General features: G+C 40.3%; 2 protein-coding genes across 4 annotated transcripts; one reads left to right on the top strand and one right to left on the bottom strand.

Moving 5' to 3' along the window:
- The first annotated feature begins 1511 nt into the window (after positions 1–1511).
- Positions 1512–4711, top strand: LOC122036899 (glutamate receptor 2.7-like). Of its 2 annotated transcripts, XM_042596332.1 has the most exons (5): positions 1512–1882; positions 1958–3212; positions 3276–3589; positions 3658–4061; positions 4139–4711. In XM_042596332.1, the coding sequence occupies exons 1-5, from the start codon at positions 1615–1617 to the stop codon at positions 4598–4600; spliced, it is 2703 nt and encodes a 900-aa protein (XP_042452266.1). In that variant the 5' UTR covers positions 1512–1614; the 3' UTR covers positions 4601–4711. The 2 variants fall into 2 exon arrangements, with proteins under 2 accessions (XP_042452266.1, XP_042452265.1); XM_042596331.1 differs by having other exon boundaries at positions 1513–1882; positions 1958–3589.
- On the bottom strand, positions 4691–12309 carry LOC122036902 (amino acid transporter AVT1A-like). Of its 2 annotated transcripts, none has more exons than XM_042596334.1 (12): positions 11946–12309; positions 9221–9495; positions 8813–9027; positions 8666–8689; positions 8389–8569; positions 8091–8310; positions 7863–7998; positions 7752–7771; positions 7505–7650; positions 5774–5817; positions 5205–5267; positions 4691–4981 (listed from the first exon to the last, which is right to left on the bottom strand). In XM_042596334.1, the coding sequence occupies exons 1-12, from the start codon at positions 12116–12118 to the stop codon at positions 4889–4891; spliced, it is 1590 nt and encodes a 529-aa protein (XP_042452268.1). In that variant the 5' UTR covers positions 12119–12309; the 3' UTR covers positions 4691–4888. The 2 variants fall into 2 exon arrangements, with proteins under 2 accessions (XP_042452268.1, XP_042452269.1); XM_042596335.1 differs by having other exon boundaries at positions 7505–7652; positions 7863–7933.
- Positions 12310–18197: the final 5888 nt, after the last annotated feature.

Below are 18197 nucleotides of genomic sequence, written 5' to 3'. Positions count from 1 at the left end.
TACAGAGGTACAAATATAGGGCTCAGATTGTACTGAAATAAGTTAACTTGTATGCGAGTATGACCTGCGCATGTCGAATGTTGGATCGGTCGGGATAAAAATTTACCTAAACTAATGAACCAATATTTTGTCACATAAATTATTTTGCTACCTATTTAAATGTATTTAAATTGAAGATTAATATAGAATATATAAACGGTCGAGTTAAACGTTGGCGTTTCATAGCTCGGTAGGTAATGATAATTAAATGTTATCCATTAGTCTAAGCACCTAGGTTGTGATCACAGGAAGAACACACGAAAAGAAAAACCGAAGTTCTCCATCTACATTCCTCCTCTATCTTTTTTTGTCGTGCATCTCTTGCTTGATGGTATACTCGTGATAACAATTGGATATCTTTCAGTTCGTCATGACCACTAATATTTGATGTGTATTACAGTTAATCGTTGTATTCTGAGAAACAGATGATCTAAAAAAATATCGAAGTACAATTATAAATCTCGAAGTATAGCTGGAGGTGGGATAAATCTGTTTCAAGAAAATTACATCTATTGTGGGTTTCAATCCACTCTACAGCTCAGTAACTCTGCTACTTGGCTTCTTTACCCGCTCGATCACTCTATCGCCTCGACCATCCTGTCTGCTCGACTGCTATACACTCTATCTGCTAGCCGCTCGATTACTCTACCACTTGACGGCTTATCATTCCATCACTTTATAATCTGCGCTCAGGGCTTTAAAAAAAAAAAAAAATTAGCTCTGTTAGCAGCATGAAATTATCTGTCGAGATCATCTCGAAATATTAATTGAATTTAATTTTATATAATTTCAACTAAACTAATTCTCTAAAATTCTCCGGCAGAGTATTCAAGGTGAGTAACGTATAGACGAGTAATCCTTAGCGTGTGACGTGAATAAGTCAACGTCTTCTTTCCGTCTAATAAGTAATAACTATTGATATATACATCCTCTCCTCTCGTTATCAATTTGTAGATGACACGTATTAGTCTACACTTGATGATTAATTAATTAATTAATTAATTAGAGGAGGTTAGATTTGTGATAACGGCACAGGATCAATTTTCGATCATCGCTTTAGCACTTTAGCAGTCAACTATAAATTAATCTTATAATTTATCAACTTTTACATAATTTAAAAAAGGAATATAAAGAACATTTAGGATCAACATAATTATCCCTCTCCGATGGTAATTTTCACATACCAGACATGTTGATTTTCTTTCGTACGTCCACTTCTTCAGGATTCATCAATTTAACCACCCATTCATATTTATAGTAAGACCTGAAGAACGGGAACAGTAAGGTTATTAGCCTTTTTACCGTAATCAATTTAACCACTCACGATTCCCCAGGTGATCATAATTTACTTTGCCTGTCTCTTATTATGAACGATTTACTACAATTTGACAACTCACGCGTTTTTATTTTTATATCTAAGGAATCTAGGTCTTCTGCTTTAGCTCCAAGCCGTCTGTTTGACTTTCTACGTCGCCGTCCAAGCCATTAGTTTGACTCGTTCAAGGTTTCTTCTTTTTCTTCCTCTCAATTCTGTGTCAATTATTACAATTCTTGCAGAGGACGACTGACTCGACCATGGAATTCCTGATCCTCCGTTTCTTCTCCTTCTTCTTCTTCTTTTTATTGTGGTTCGCCGGCGATGACGCTGTAGTTTGGGCGGCGCAACCACGGGCGGTGGATGTCGGCGTGATATTGAACTCCGGGACCATGGTCGGAAAACGGAGCCAGACTAGCATTTCGATGGCCGTCGACGACTTCTATGCCGGCCACAGCAATTACACGACGAGGGTGGCTCTGCATGTCAGAGATTCCGGCGGCGGTGTCGTTGCAGCGGCCTCTGCAGGTTAGCGACTGCTGCCAATTGTCGACCACTTTCATTTCTTCTCATGGTGACTTCTTTTTGTTTTTTAATTTTCAGCGGTGGAGTTGTTGAAGAACGTGGAGGTGAAGTCCATCATCAGCTCGCTCACCTCCGGCGAGGCAGAGTTTGTGGTCCAGTTGGCCAACAAGACGCAGGTCCCCGTGGTTTGCTTCTCCGCCACCAGCCCGGCCCTCTCCCCCGCCCACAACCGGTTCTTCCTCCGCGCCACCATCAGTGATTCCGCCCAGGTCCCCGCCATCGCCGCGCTCGTCCGCCACTTCGGCTGGCGCCAAGTCGTCCCCGTCTACGAGGACTCCAACTACGGCGCCGGCGTCCTTCCTTACCTTGTCGACGCTCTACGGGACGGCGCCGACGCGCGCGTCCCCTACCGCAGCATCGTTGGCTCCGCCGCCTCCGACACAGAGCTCGACCGCGAGCTCTACAAGCTCATGACGATGGAGACGCGCGTCTTCGTCGTGCACATGGTCTCCGACCTCGGAGTTCGCCTGTTCCGCCGGGCGAACGAGCTCGGAATGATGGCAGCCGGGTACGTTTGGATCGCCACCTACGGAATAACGAACGCCATCGACCTCCTCGGCGTCGACGACACCGAGGCCATGCAGGGCGTCATTGGCGTGCGGCCTTACATAAGAACTTCCGAGAAGATCTCCGATTTCTCGGCCAGATTCAAGCGCCGCTTTCGAATCGACCACCCCGCAGACGAACCGACAGATCCTACGTTCTACCAACTGTGGGCCTACGATGCAGCATGGGCGGTTTCCATGGCCGTCGAGAAAACAGAGCTCATTAACTCAGCCTTCCGGAGGCCGGAATCCAGCGGCAACTCGTACTCCACCGACTTGGACCGGCTCGGAGTGAGCCCTTCAGGACTCGCACTGCGCGATGCTATTTCGGCCGGTCGATTCCAAGGGTTGGCCGGAGAATTTCGGCTCCTCAACGGCGAACTCATCTCGCCCGCCTTCGAGTTCGTCAACGTCAACGGCAGCACCGCGGGGTCGATCGGGTACTGGACTCCGACGAACGGCCTCTCTAAGCAGCTCACTTCAAAAACCAGCGGACCAGCCGGGCTGATGCCCGTCCTCTGGCCCGGCTACGCCGGCGCGGTGCCAAGAGGCTGGGAGATCCCAACCAACGGGAAGAAACTCCGTATAGCCGTGCCGGTGAAACATGGCTTCGACCAGTTCGTGAAGGTGGAGACCGATCCGACGACCAACCGAAGGCACGTGACCGGCTATTGCATTGACGTCTTTGAGGCCGTCGTCCACGAGCTGCCCTACGCTGTCAGCTTCGAGTACATCCCTTTCGAGGACTCCTCTCAGTCTTACGATCTCCTTGTTGATCAGGTCTTCCTCAGGAACTTCGATGCGGTAGTGGGGGACACGACGATCCTCGCCCGCCGATCGGAGCACGTCGAGTTCACTATGCCATTCACAGAGTCCGGCGTGTCGATGATCGTGCCGATACGGGGCTCGAACGATAAGAACATATGGATCTTCCTATTGCCACTGACCACGGAGTTGTGGCTCGGGAGCCTCTGCTTCTTCATCTTCACCGGCTTCGTGGTGTGGGCAATCGAGCACCGGGGGAACACAGAGTTCGCCGGAGATCTGCCCAACCAGTTGGGAACCACCTTCTACTTCGCCTTCTCCACCCTCGTCTTCTCACACAGTACGCTCAATTTCCAACCAAAATCACGCTCGTCTTCTACTTGACGTCTCTGTTTTCTGCTGTCTCAGAGGAGAACCTGACCAGCAACCTGACGAGGTTCGCGGTGATCATCTGGTTCTTCGTCGTGCTCATCCTGTCATCGAGCTACACCGCGAGCTTGACGTCGATGCTCACCGTGCAGCAGCTGCAGCCGACGGTGGCCGACATGAGCCAGCTGAACAAGACGAAGGTCAACATCGGATACCAAGACGGGTCTTTCGTCCAAGGAATGCTGCAGGAGATGTTCCATGTCCAGAAGCTCAAGAACTACAGCACGCCTGGTCAGTACGCCGAGGCATTGCTGAAAGGCAGCGCTAACGGAGGCGTCGACGCAATCTTCGACGAGATACCGTACCTCAAGGTCTTCCTCTCCGAGCACTGCACCGACTTCACGATGGTCGGCCCGACCTACAAAACCGACGGATTTGGCTTCGTAAGCTTCGGTACCCAAAACACAGAAATAGTTATTTTATCAGGATTGTTCATGGATCTTTACCTTTCGTCTCGTAGGTCTTCCCTTTGGGTTCCTCCCTTGTGCCGGACATATCGAGAGCAATTCTGTCCATAACAGAGGGGGAGAAGATGGGTCAGATTGAGAAGGCATGGTTTGGCGATCCATCCAACTGCCCGAGTCAGAGCAACAACTTGAACTCACCTAGCCTTACCTTTCAGAGCTTCGGCGGTCTCTTCCTCATCACCGGCACCGTCTCAGCGCTCGCATTGCTGCTGTTCCTGGCCAAATTCATCTACCAGGAATGGGATGAGCTCAGAGCTGCGACTCGCAGACAGAGCTCCATGTGGAAGAAGATGGTTGCGGTGGCAAAGCTCTACCACAATGTAGACCAGCAGTCATTGGCTTCGAAGAGGGAAGACAATGGCAGCGTAGGGTCGCCTTATTTGAGCACCCCATCAGACACTTCATTTGGAGATAGGAGATCAGATGACATGGCTGAGACCTTACAAGCAAGATGAAGATGAAGTCTGCATTTCTCATACTTGATGTTGATGCTTTCGATAGGAGAATTAATCTGTAAATAAGCAAACGACCAACAGAGTTCCTACTGGTAGAAATTTCTTCATTCAGTGAGAGCATCGCAATATATAGCATGTTCGTTAGAAAATAGCAAACAAATCGTATTATCAAACATCTTCTGCGTGCTGATGCACTCAACTACAGAAGTAAATTTGCAGCAAAGGAAATGGTTGAAATGCAACAACATTTCAAACGGAGAATGATCGGTGTAGTGCATGTACTGCACCTCAGTAATTGCTTGATAACTTTGACAGGGATGAGTATGTCCCGATGATAGCGCACACTGTGCCCATTGCCACAGTTGCGAAGCTCAATACAACCTGAAAGATGCAGACGGTAAGTAATAATAATAATTCATAGTGAAGCTGACAGAACTGCTGCCTGAGAAGAATAACAGATTCCTCAATCTCGCGATGAGGCTGGTGGAACTAAACTGCCTCAAACTAAAACTTAGGTTGGAGTATACTTTTTTGAACTATCGACTTTAGTCGCTTCACTAGTGATCTGGGAAACAATGAGAACGATGAAGTACGCTCATGGTACCTGTATGAGTGAAGCTTTGTTCCTAGATATCTTCAAGAAACACAGGGCTGGCATTATGATGGCCTGGGAAGGTACATAGAAACAGAGAGTTATGATAAATGAAAGAATGAATCTCCTGGTGGAAAAAATGAGAAAGAGAATGTGGGTTTCATAACAAGAAAAGAAAGTGAAACTGAAGTTTGTAAAGTGGACCAATCTCTCGTGAAAGTTCATACTCTTTATTGTTGTCTGATTTATGCTACCATTCTATTTAGAGTTATTCCATAGCAGTATGTCGCTAATATCATAGGTCAGCGGTCATCCATGCCAAATTTCGCAACAAAAATTAAATTGGCCTAGTGATCTTATTTTCATACATTTTCCAAATATTTTGATGCAAGGCAGAAAAATCAAACTGTAGATTAGCTTAGTGATGCCATTTTTTTATAGCATATTCTGTGGAATAAAGAACTACGTTCTTCTATGAGAAAAGATATATATTCAGCTTTAAACAATATGGCAAAATAAAAACTCAAATTGAAGCCTGATTAAGATGGATCAGAAAATACAAAAGTAGAAAAAAACTATACCACTAAGATGCTGAGAAGTGAACCTATTAATGCCATCACTAGACCTGCAATCATGACATGAAAGATTAGAATGATATGGTTCAAGAAGAATTTAATACAATTAATTTTTTTAATCCCAATAAAATAGGTATGCAGAGATGGATAAAAGGAGATACTTAGATGCTCAGCAAACAGAAATCATAACTAAAATTATGTCATTGATGTGCTTGTTTACAGAAGAATGAAAGACTCCATCCTACTAGCTTAACTCTTTACTTTGCCTCAAGAACCCCATTTTTGCACCATTTGCTTCCTCAGTGTGAAGGTTAGTTGAGGGGATAGGATCAGTTTCTGGTCATACAATTTGAGTTGATTTTCCCTCCTACAGAATTTCTTCCCTAATGTTTATAGTTGCCAACTGCAAAAATGCCATGGCTAGCCACATTCTACATGCATAACATCATGGTCATATACCCATATTCAATCGTAGCTTCTTACCTTGTTAGCCTCCTACAAATGTACCATACCCACAAACCGAACAACATCTTCTCATTTCTCTCTTGAGAAAAGATGTTCAGTGCAATCTGCTTACTAAATTCTCTCAAGAGGTGGATGGAGTAACTGTTCCCTGATACTGATATTTACTGCCATATGCTGCTCTTGTAAGGTAAAGTTCCTCAGTTGGATTTGTGATAGCAAACTCTATTGGTTAATAGATTTGTAATAACAAACTCTATCGGTTAATGATACCTACCTAAACTAAAAACCCTTGTCGTATTAGGAAACTCATATATATCTACTTTGTTTTCATGCCTACGAAACTAAATGTCTTGATTGAGCTCCACACTGCAGTAAGTTTTCATTTAAATATTTCGTCTCCTGCTATGGTACCAGAATAAAAGTTCAAAAGTCAATTAAGTTATAGAAAATTATCAACATATTAGAACTATGAAACAAAGCACTCAATCTATGCAATGAACATGTACTCCAGAATTCCAGATTATATAAGTTAAATAGTGTTATCATATTGTGATCATTCCTCTCATCCAAGGACTAAGGATAATGTTTCACTGATTATATTTATCTCTTAATATATTTCACCATTATTTAAGAACTAATGGTATAGATTCTCGAATCTGGAAATACCATAAGAGGACCTTGGCTCCTGGGAGTTCCCGGCATCTTAAAATAACATTGCTTCAATCCATACATCCACTAACGAATTCAAGCACAATTATCCAAGGACCTTTCCGAAACAACAAATCTTGCTGGAATATCCAATAATAGAAATGAAGTAGAGAAGAGCAAAGAAAGTTTGACTACAGTAGGAGAAATGGACCAACTCAAAAACTTTTGTTTTAACCTAATTTGACCAGACTTTACCATGCCAGCACCTAGGACTGGCAAGGTTGGAGAAAATTATACATTGAACTGAAGTAATTCAATTTGACATAATAATAAAAACTCCACAAAAAGCAGAGAAGTCAAAGACATTCTCTGTTAACGCTGTTGTTTGGGTTTGGTTATGTAAGGAAGTCCTAAAGTGAAGCACCTTTATCCGATAAATGAAAGAAATGGACTGTGTATAAACAACCAGAGGATGCACTTTATTGGTTTCTAGCTGAGTTAGACCAGTGCAGTATCGACTTAATTTAGTCCCTAACTAAAGGAATGGAGACTGAACACCAACTAGTAATAAGAAATATACATAATTTGAGCCATCAATGTTTCAATGATGTCTAATGCACGTACCAAAAAATGGCAGAAGAAAAGCTACACACACTGTAGATATAACGAGTGTTGTTCTTAACATCATTGAGCACCAAAGTTTATCAGCAGTTTCTTGTGGAAGCAGCTCCTCCAAACACCTAGCTATGGGATTTAGCAATAATGCATACCTGTTTCTAGCTAAGGATACAACAATGACTGTCAAAGCAAATAGTACAAACTAAAAAAATCCCCAATAGAGTAATAACTATTATAAGTTCTCAAAGGATATTTGGTGAATGGATTGATGACCTGATAACAGTCATATAATTTCAATACTGGTGAATGGTGAGAGAGGAATTTAAAATAATACAAGAATCCAAAGTTTAAATATGAGAATTACCGTTGTCCATATTGCAATTGTTGAGGCAAATGAATTCTTTGGTAAGTTCAATGTTATTTGGGACAATGTGCCTTCGCCAAACATGAGATATCCAATGGCAGCAAGCAAACCATAAATCAATGTAACCAGAGTAAAACTGTTTTGAGTTGGTTGAGGAAATACTCTTTTCAGGAAACGACATGAAGAATACTTCCAAATAACTGAATTAAAAACAAAGAGATGTCATACCTTATTAACAATGCTCTTGTGAATTTTGTTCGATCTGACATTGACTGGTAAATATTTGGAAACACGGAGTGCCCAGAATAACAAAAACCATGCACACCAATAGCAAATGGAAGGCCACCCCAAATCACAGCTTTACCAGAATGATGGAAACCAATTCCATCAGTAAAACCCACGGTAATTACAGAGACAAAGATCAACAAGGTGGCCACCACTCCACCAGCTGTAAAAAGACTCAAGAAATCATGATGTAGTTCTTCCAGAAAAGTCTCAAAATGCAAGAAGAAAATCAAAGCCACACCTGAAAGATAAGAGATTACTCTAAGGTCTCGTAAACAGACAGTCGGTAGGACAATTAGAGCAGTAAGTATCCCAAACAAATGAATAGAATCAACATGAATCCCTGCCCAATCCAAAGTAGTCCCAGGAAAGATATTTGTAAGGTTATCACCTTCTAAAATAATAAATTCTACACAGTATGCCTGTATCATCAAAAGAAGAACATGTAAATGTTCTAAAAAGAACAATGAAATCATGCAGAACAGCAAATTCCTTTCCTCTGACTGAGTGAAACTTACATATAGTTCTGCATATAAAACAACCTGCATCATCCAGATATCAGCATTAGGTCATCTTGATTATGTTAAACCAAAATATTTTCACTTTACTTAGACACCATTATTTTATTTTTGCTAATTAACATAACTTGAATGCTAAAAACTCACAGATACAAAAAGGCGTCCAAATCTTCCAAATGCAGCTTCACCAATATCTGGATAGCTAAATATGCCATCTTTGCTCTCAAAACAATGCTTCATAAGAATGCCAGTGTAGCAACAAACCGCAGAAAATACAACTAGCATTACCAAACTGGCCCATCCTGCCTCTTTCACAGTAAATGGAGTAGAAAGAAGACCAACTCCTGCCAATACATTAACTCCTGAACAAAATCAGCAAAAACAAGAATCTTTCAGGATGGCTAATACGGAAACATATGTCTAAATATATTTTGCACAAACTGAAAAAATAGAGTAATTTACATCAGTTGAATTAGATCTAATGGAGATCACATATCAAGAGAAAAAGAAGAGAAAGGTTAACAGAAGTATTATTGGTTGAGAAGATGAGTTTACCATTAAAGACTGTTTGAGTTACACTACATCCATGATGAGCATATCCTTCACCAGAAAATGAAAACGATACTGACTTATTTGATGCCAAATCAAGAGATTTCCTCATGCTTTCATGTGATTCTTGCTTCTCACTTATGCCACTGGACAGAAGAGGCAATTTCAATTCAGAATCTTGTCCACTTTGACTAAGGGAGCTAGATAGTCTAAGACTACGCAAAGGCCCAAGATAACCGAAGGCTGGTGATGCCGAAATTGTGTATGAATCAACACTTTCCCTGTCAAAAAAGACAAAAGGTTTCAACTACAAAGAACAAGAGAACCATTAATGTCAAAAAATATCCACAATGTACGAAGGAATATTTAACAAAAAAAAAATGGCATTAAGAGTATGAGTTCAAGTATGGCAAAAAGCTATATCATTGTATTAACTGATAGTTTGTAAACCTCAAGCCAATGGCTTTCCCTAAAAAATTTTAGGTGTCGATGACAGAAATATGGTCAACTGCTAAAAACTAGGAGACAGATTAGACCCCCCTGGTTTGAAGATGGTTGCTGACCAACACAAGCATTTAAGTTGCATTTGTATCATATGGCAACCTAATAGGACAAAAAATAACAAACTATTTTATTTTGAAATTGTTGTTTACTAGTAAAAGTTTAGCCTTTTAAAACTGTCATAAGCCTCTGATATATATGCAGATAGGAGAACTTGATCAATGAAGTTAGGTAGATTTAGTTCTGGTGGTATCTGTCATACCATTAACAAAAAGGACAATGCGTAAAGATTAGCCTTGAATCAACAAGTTAAGGAGGAAACAAAGCACCAAGTAGTGCACTCTGTTGTGTGCTCATAAGGAGTCATGTCTAGTAATTTCCGTTCTCAAAATGAGATATTTGAAAAACAAATAGAAGTTGTCTGACACAATTATATAGACTACAAATTAGTGAAAATGATTCCAGCATCCAGAAAGAGAAAAATGGACAAAAAATGTAGACGGAAGTATTGGAAAATTGGAATTTATTTTCGCAATAAAGTGATCAAATAGAGACATAAACGGGCTATCAAGCTGTGAATGAGAAATTAATGTTCAAAATTGTTCGAGTGATGAAGGAAAACCATGAAATTCATTGGTTTAGTTTGGCTTGATTGATCAAGTGCATCGCTCATGTATGAGCACAATCCACATATGCAAACACATGAGTGTTAACTCCCGTATGCGTGAATATTAGTTTGTGGGCCAAGGTCAAGGAATATCGAAGAAGCGAGAAATTGGAGGACCTAAATTAAGCTAGAATATATTAGTTTAGGATCAATATTTGGGATGTCATATGAGGAGATTAAATTGATTAAATTAAGTTTTTAATTAACTCAATGGGCTTGATTTAAGATTTTCATTATTGATCAAAATTGTTGAGGGTAAAAAATTCCTCAGTTAGTAAACACTGATATGATAGTTGACTGCACGTTAGATAATGACAATGATGAACAACACTATGAAACAAATCAACTCCCCCTTTTGGTTGAGAAAAGAGAAGAGAAGATAATTCTGTCTTTTCTCCCATTAATAAAAATATTTCATCCACATTGTTTGTTTCGACTACCTTTCCATCACTATCACTATATAAAGGTCTTTCCATCATTAGATAAGGACCCTAGATCTCTCACTAAAATCACTTAATCTCAAATTGTAATATCTCCTCTTCAATTCTTTCTTCGTTACTCTCCAATAGATCTTGAAGAGATCGTTATATCTTGGGGGACGATTACTGATAAATCATAAACACCCAGGAATGGCAATATTGTCTTAAAGAAAGAGGCCTTAGCTGACCTTACTTGAAAAGCATGTGTCAATTATCCGAGGGGTTGCTTGACGACCAACGATAAATTCATTGGTGACAACCATCCCAAATAGGCAAGTCAATCTACCTGAATGAGGGTAAACCAACAAAGTTTAATGCCTAAGTGTTAAAAAATACTTACCCAGAAGTGTGTGTTGACTACCAGAAAGAGTGTACTAACAAAGGTTGACGACTGTGCATAGGAGACGACTAACCTAAAGGGTGACTTAGAGAGTTCAGTGACTAACTGAAAGGGAACACCTAATCTAAGAGTGTCTTAACTATCAGGGTATGTTGACTGAGGGGGTGCCTTGACACTGCAAAGGAGTGTGATGAAAAATTTGAAGAGATGCAATCCACCCACGCTGATATATCGATGATCCTGCCATAGTGAGTCCCCAACGATACAACAAGCTCACCATCTGGAATGAAAATTGCTACATCGACAACTACGGAAAGCATCTCAATGGATTATATCAATTGAATCCATTCATCCGCACATTATAGCCTCAAGTTCAGGCTTCAGAGGATCCCAAAGATTATGACGTCCTCTTGGGGAAACAAAAATCATGTTTTTAATTTGCAAAATCGTGCGTCAGTGAACAGGACTTGTTGCTCGAAGTAGTGGGAGAAAAAAAAAGAAAAGATCTTTCATATAATAATTAAATCAAGTTTTCTGGGACCCTTCTCCATCATTTTGAATCATAAAAGAAAGATCGAAAAGCGTCCGCGTTCTTGCTTACCTTCTTAGCCAGTTACACAGATCAATGGGACAGTAGAAACAAATAATTTCAGTTCAATACTCCCAAGGAGGTACCTTTTTCAAAAAAGAAAAGCACTGATACAAACAAAGCGAGAGAGAGAAGCATATGTCTAATAACGATACCTATAGCTTTTTGGCCACTGCTGAGAGAATATGCTACCTGACCGCTCCACGCCCTCCTCCTCTTCTCCATTGTCCGACCCGCCCCCCGCATCGCTGTCGCCGTCGGTGCTTCCGCCGAAGAGGAAGTCCACGTCATGCTCCTCCCTGTCGATCGCCGAGTTCTCCCTCTCCATCGATGCCCCCTCCGTCAAAACCTAGCACTGACTTGGTAATGGCAGGTGAGTAATCTGCGGAGGATGGACGGAAGCGGGGATGAGTTCTCGGAAATCAGCTGCTCCAGCGAAGCGAAAGGGCGAGGAGGAGAAAGGAGCAGCCTCGATGACACTTGAATTGAACGCTCGAGAAGAAGACGACAGCGCGATATTATCCTTCCTAATCTAATTTTATTATTTTTGGCCTTTAAATTATTACTCACTATATTCAAATTATTGAAATTCCTATTCTTTAAATAAACAAATAAATAAATCTGTATGAAAACTATTTACACATTTATCTAACATTAAAATATATTCTTATTTAAAAAATAATAATTCTAACGCCGTTTTGCATTATCGGCAGTCTCTTGAGTAAGGTTTAAGAATTCCGTAGGATTTGGCGAGGGGTAATCGTAATCAAAATTACATTATAAATTTAATTATTTTATTTGATACATTTTAAAATTATAATATAATATAATTTGAATTACCAGAATATTTTCTCTATTTTTCTATCCCCTCCCCTTCTTCTTCCTTACATTCTCTTTGTTTACATTTTCTGCCGGCCAATGTCTTTCTCTCCACTACCTCTTGCCTCCGTTTTCATCTCCGACAACTCCTCTTCCATCCACCTCTCCTCCACGTACTCCTATAATCAAACGATAACAAGATTATATCTTCCTCATCCATTGGCAACTTGAAAATCGCGACCAACCTGTAGCACATTGTGTTTGACATCGTTGTCTACGCTAAACTCTGGGAGTGACATAGGGAGTACATCAAGCTGTGGTGGTGCCCCCACCAGATGTGTGAGTTCGTGTGGCTCGATCGATGAGTCAAGGTGTATAATTATAGAAGGTGTATAATTTAGAAGGTGTATGATTTAGAATATTCTATTTTAGAAAGTGCAAGTTGTATAATTTAGAATATTCTATTTTAGGTAATCTAGAATATATTATAATATTATTTCTTGTAAGACAAGAAACTCTCTTGTATATGTACTCATTTGATGGGATGAATCGTAATGAAAAAAGAGTATTACCTTCTACATGGTATCAGAGCCACCAAATCCCAGGTTCAATTCTTTGAACTTGTTTTGAATTTTTTCCTCTTTTTTTCCCTTGATCCCCAAATCCTTGAATCTCAAACCTGAATTCCTCAATGGACGGGTCTGTAGTTGATGATTCTCAATCATCCTCACAAGTCATTCATCACTACACCCAACTAGACAACTCTGCGTTTCCAAAAAACTATTTTATTAGATGAATCCAACTATACCATATGTGTTAGCTAGAGCCCTAGAGCCAATCATTTGATGATTGTATTTTTGAACTTGTTGTATTATATTCTATATAAATAAAGACATTTGGTTTTTGGTTATTATACTTACTTGTATTGGTGCCAAATAAACTAAGTATAATAACGTCCTTGAGTAGAAGGTTCTTACCTATATCAATCGATTGGTTGAATCGATAGTGAGATGATATAGGGAACACTACTCTTAATCATTCCTAGTCGAGTATTAACATTCAGGGACAATGTTAATGCAATAAGACTAGCATGTAGATCAACTCGATGACTTGATCTCACAAGTCATGGATATATAGATATCAAGTTGACACATGGGTATGCATTGGAGAATATATACTGAATGACCCGCTATGAGAAAGTATCATGGATCGTTATATGAGTGTCATATACTTTCTCATGTGACTATTAGTATGACTATTGGTCCTTAGACCTGAAGTCACCATGGTTCCCTACATAAGGAGTTATGTACTTTGGTTTCGTCAAACGTCACCCGTAACTGGGTGGACTATAAAGGCGATTTCTGGGTATATAACGAATTATGCAGAGGGATGTGAGTGATGTAGATGGGATCTATCCCTCCCATATGACAGGAGTGACATCGATATTCTTGATAGAGTGAGACCACGAAGTGCATGGCCATGCCCAAATGAGTCAACATGAGATGTTGAGCTCATTTGATCGAGTGAGTCTACTTGGAGTTCAAGATTTAGATTGATGAGGATGACACGGTCTATGCCTCACATTGATCAATCTAGATGTCTAGGATAGAAGGACAATATCATATATTGTGAGGAGTCACAAGGTGATGTTGGATCTCAACATTCTTGTAACTTGGGTAGCAATGATGTATTGCTAGATGCCGCTCATTATTTATGTTTCTAAAGGAGTTTAGAAACATTGCCAACGTTACAAGAACCTATTGGGTCACACACAAAGAACAAGTGGATGGAGATTAGGTTCATATGATGAACCAATTAGATTAGGTTCATATGATGCACAAAGGATTGGATTCAGATTAATTCAAATTAGACTTATTGAGTTAGACTCAATTAGATTCAATTGTTGAATAAGTCTAATTTAAATTTGATTCATTGAGTCAATTTGTATTAATGAATTGAGATTCATTAAATTCAAATTGACTTGAATCAAAGGTTGGATTTAACTCAACAAGGAAGATAATTGGTCAATTTTGACTTGACTAAATGGAAGTTGAAACATCAAGTTTGACTTGATGTATTGCCACATCATGAAGGTTGACTCATCCTACATGGCATGACTAACCTTGCCACATCATTTCCACCTCATAATGGTGTGCCACCTCATGGAGGTTACACATCTTATACAACTTAATGTGGCCGGCCACATTAAATGAGGGAGTTACATTGTGTGGCCGACCACACTAATGTGAAGAGGGGGTTTTTATTTTGTGGCAATTATGTGTGATAAATGTTATCTTCTTCCTTGGGTCTTTTCTTCCTCCTTCTCTTGCTGTTGCCGTGGGTTTCAAGAAAGGGAGAAGGTGTGTGAGTTGTGTTCCAAGAGAATAAGGGAAAGTGAAGGTCACAAAGGAGGATACTACTAATGAGTGTATAAGATTCCTTTTTGCTTTCTCTCTTTTATCTCTTTCAAATCCTACCCGAGAGCCCTAGAAAGTGCTAGCACACTTGGGGTGCTCTCTTCTCCATCCTTGAGTATTAGAGAACACATCTTGTTCGTGTGGATATCACTAGAGAGTTGTCTACGTTGACAACTTCGAGATCCGGCGTACCTTGGACTTGCGGGATTGCGAAGGGCACACATCGAAGGTATAACCTTTTTCCCTTGTAGATCTAGTGTAGATCTAAGTAGAAACTCGTACAAGAAATTTTGAAATCTATTTTTCGCACGAGATCCAGTGGCATGGGTGATTCGGGGTTTCCGCGACGCGAAAAAGCGGTTTTCGCGGCCCGAAAAATCCAACAATATGGGCTCCCCTCATGCGGATGTGTATTGGAGCACGAGGAAAGATAGGTTATTTAATTGGCAAAAAATCTGAACCCCAGATGAATTCTCCAGGATATGAAGTTTGGGGCACAGATAATGAAAAGGTAAAAAGCTGGCTTATTGATTCCATGGATACCTCTCTTATGAACCGATATATTCGTCTTCCTAATGCAAAAGATATTTGGGAAGCTATGGAGAAAACGTTTTATGATGATTCTGATCTTTGAATTGAACAAGAAGTGCTTTGAAGCAACGCAGAATGGTCGACCTATTCCCACCTACTTCAACGAATTGGTGACCATGTTCCAGGAGATTGATCAAAGGGTGGTCTCTCAGAATAATGATGTTGCAGCTGTAGTCCATGAGACTTCAATGTTGTCTCGATTGCATGTTCATATGTTTCTGAGTGGACTAGATTCAGAATATGATTAGGTGCGTGGAGAGATCCTACGCAAGGACTAAATTCTCCCTGGAGCAGAGTTATGCTTACATCCGCAAGGTGCAATATGAGAAACAAGCTATGGGGCGTCCGATATCTACTGAATCCTCTGTTCTCTCTGTTCAGAGAAGAGAAGTTGCTCTGTCGATTTTTTCTGATCCTCCTTCTTGTCGTCCTATAGGTAAATCAAATCCATAAGCAAATAAGAAGTGTAATGTTTGTGGAGAATTAGGCCATAGCAAGGAGAGATGTTATGAAGTGATTGGTTATCCTGATTGATGGGACTTCACCAATGAGCCACGAAAGAATATCAGCAAGGTGGCCATTGCTAATATTGGGAATGAACATCTTGATGGTGCTTCTGCTAATGTAGCACAATCAGGTATGAATGATATCGTTATTTCGAATAGCACATGGATAATTGATTCAGGTGCAGCTGATCATATGACAAACAACCCGAACCTTGTGAAAAATTTTAGAGCTTCTCCTCAAAATTCTATCTCTACTGCTGATGGTACTCTAACTCTGGTTAGCGGATAATGTTCTATTAAGTTATTTGATACCCTAACTCTCGAATCTGTCTTAGTTGTTCCATCTTTATCTTATAACCTATTGTCTGTTTGTCAAATTATTCTAAAATTTGCATGTATTGTGACATTCTATCCATCTTTCTATGTGTTTTAGAACATTCTGACTCGAAAGATTCTTGGCTATGGTGTTAGAAGGAGGAAATTATACTACTTGGATCTAACTGAGACTGGGGAGAACTGCAAGCATCGTTTGGGACAAGCTAATCAAGTCATAAGGGTCGATAATGCAAAGGAAATGGCGTGGCTATGGCAACGCCGTTTAGGACATCTGTCCTTTGGCTATCTTAAGAAGTTACATCCCCATTTGTTTTCAGTTGTTAATGATTCAGAATTTCATTGTGATATTTGTGAATTGGCCAAAAGCCACCGTATTTCATATTCACCAAGTATTAATAAATGCCCTATTCCATTTAGGAAAATTTACTCCGATGCTTGGGGACCTGCAAAAATTTCTTCATTTTCTGGAGCTCAGTATTATGTAATATTTATTGATGATTGCACCCGCATGACCTGATGTATTTGGGATATTTGCTGAGTTTTACAAGATGGTGGCGACACAGTACCAACAATCCATCAGAATTTTTCAATCTGACAATGGTGGAGAGTTTTGAATAGCCTTATGACTGAGTTTTGCCGATCGAATGAAATTCGTCATCAAACCTCCAATTCTGGTACTCAACAGAATGGTTTAGCGGAAAGGAAGAACAGTCAGTTGTTAGAAGTTGTTCGTACTTCCCTATTTGGTATGAATGTACCTCGATCGTATTGGGGTGAAGCAATGAAATCATTGTCATATGTCATTAACCGTACTCCCTCACGAGTAATTGAGTTCAAGAATCCTCATCAGAAGCTTCATACACTTTTGCCCATCCGTTTATACCTAATTTGGAGTCTCGAGTGTTTGTGTGCACCGCTTATGTACACATACCAAAATCACAATGAAGCAAGCTTGATCCTTGTGCGAAGAAATGTATTTTTGTGGGTTATGCAGAGTTCCAAAAAGGGTACAAATGTTACGATCAACTCACTGACAAAATGTACATCTCTCTTGATGTCTCATTTCATGAATTTGAGCCATATTACGCAGGGGGAGTTTCCAAGTCTTCTCTTCAAGGGGAAGGTGGTAGTGAAGGAAATCCTTGTCATATTTCTAATATTGATGTCTTTGAAGAATTGGAATACTTGGAGGAACAATTTGAAGTTCCTGCAGTAGCCGAGACTGTTCCAGTAGTAGTCCAGAATGACTTATCTCGAGGAATAAACAAGTCCGATGAGTAGGCAATCGATCACTTGGTTCCTGACGATCAATTCCCTCATGAGGCAAAAACAAATGATCAGGATGTATCTGAAACTCATGACATCCCCCCTTCTACATCAATAACTGAAGATCTTGCTCAGAATGATCCACCTCAGGTACCTTTAATCTTTAATAAGTCTTCTATGTTAGAAAGTGTTGAACCTAGGAAATCACAAAGGGTTACTAAGGGAGTTCCTAAAAGGCAATATGAACCAGACACCAAAGCCCAAGCTAAATACCCTATAGCTGACTTTATATCTCACCATAAACTTTCTAAATCACATGCACTTGTTATTACTCAATTATCTATTGTATCTATTCCTAGTAATGTGCAGGATGCATTGAAGGATCCAAAATGGACAACAACAATGAATGAAGAATTAGAGGCTCTTCAAAGGAATGTTACATGGGAGGTAGTAGGCAAGCCTGTTGGAAAGA

This window comes from Zingiber officinale, unplaced genomic scaffold (genome assembly GCF_018446385.1).
Source record: "Zingiber officinale cultivar Zhangliang unplaced genomic scaffold, Zo_v1.1 ctg223, whole genome shotgun sequence".
Classification (NCBI taxonomy): domain Eukaryota; kingdom Viridiplantae; phylum Streptophyta; class Magnoliopsida; order Zingiberales; family Zingiberaceae; genus Zingiber; species Zingiber officinale.
The sequence above is the reverse complement of the archived record's forward strand: the minus strand, read 5'-3'. Positions and strand labels throughout refer to the sequence as shown.

Bases quoted from the DNA above. Each gene is read 5' to 3' on its own strand.
- LOC122036902 (XM_042596334.1), bottom strand. From the start codon at position 12,118: ATGGAGAGGGAGAACTCGGCGATCGACAGGGAGGAGCATGACGTGGAC. The intron at 5,818-7,504 runs GTACGTGCATTA...TCATGATTGCAG, and splicing joins TTTTCTTCTGCCATTTTTTG to GTCTAGTGATGGCATTAATA. The intron at 4,982-5,204 runs GTACCATGAGCG...TGCATCTTTCAG, and splicing joins ACAAAGCTTCACTCATACAG to GTTGTATTGAGCTTCGCAAC.
- LOC122036899 (XM_042596331.1), top strand. From the start codon at position 1,615: ATGGAATTCCTGATCCTCCGTTTCTTCTCCTTCTTCTTCTTCTTTTTA. The intron at 1,883-1,957 runs GTTAGCGACTGC...TTTAATTTTCAG, and splicing joins CGTTGCAGCGGCCTCTGCAG to CGGTGGAGTTGTTGAAGAAC. The intron at 3,590-3,657 runs GTACGCTCAATT...CTGCTGTCTCAG, and splicing joins CACCCTCGTCTTCTCACACA to AGGAGAACCTGACCAGCAAC.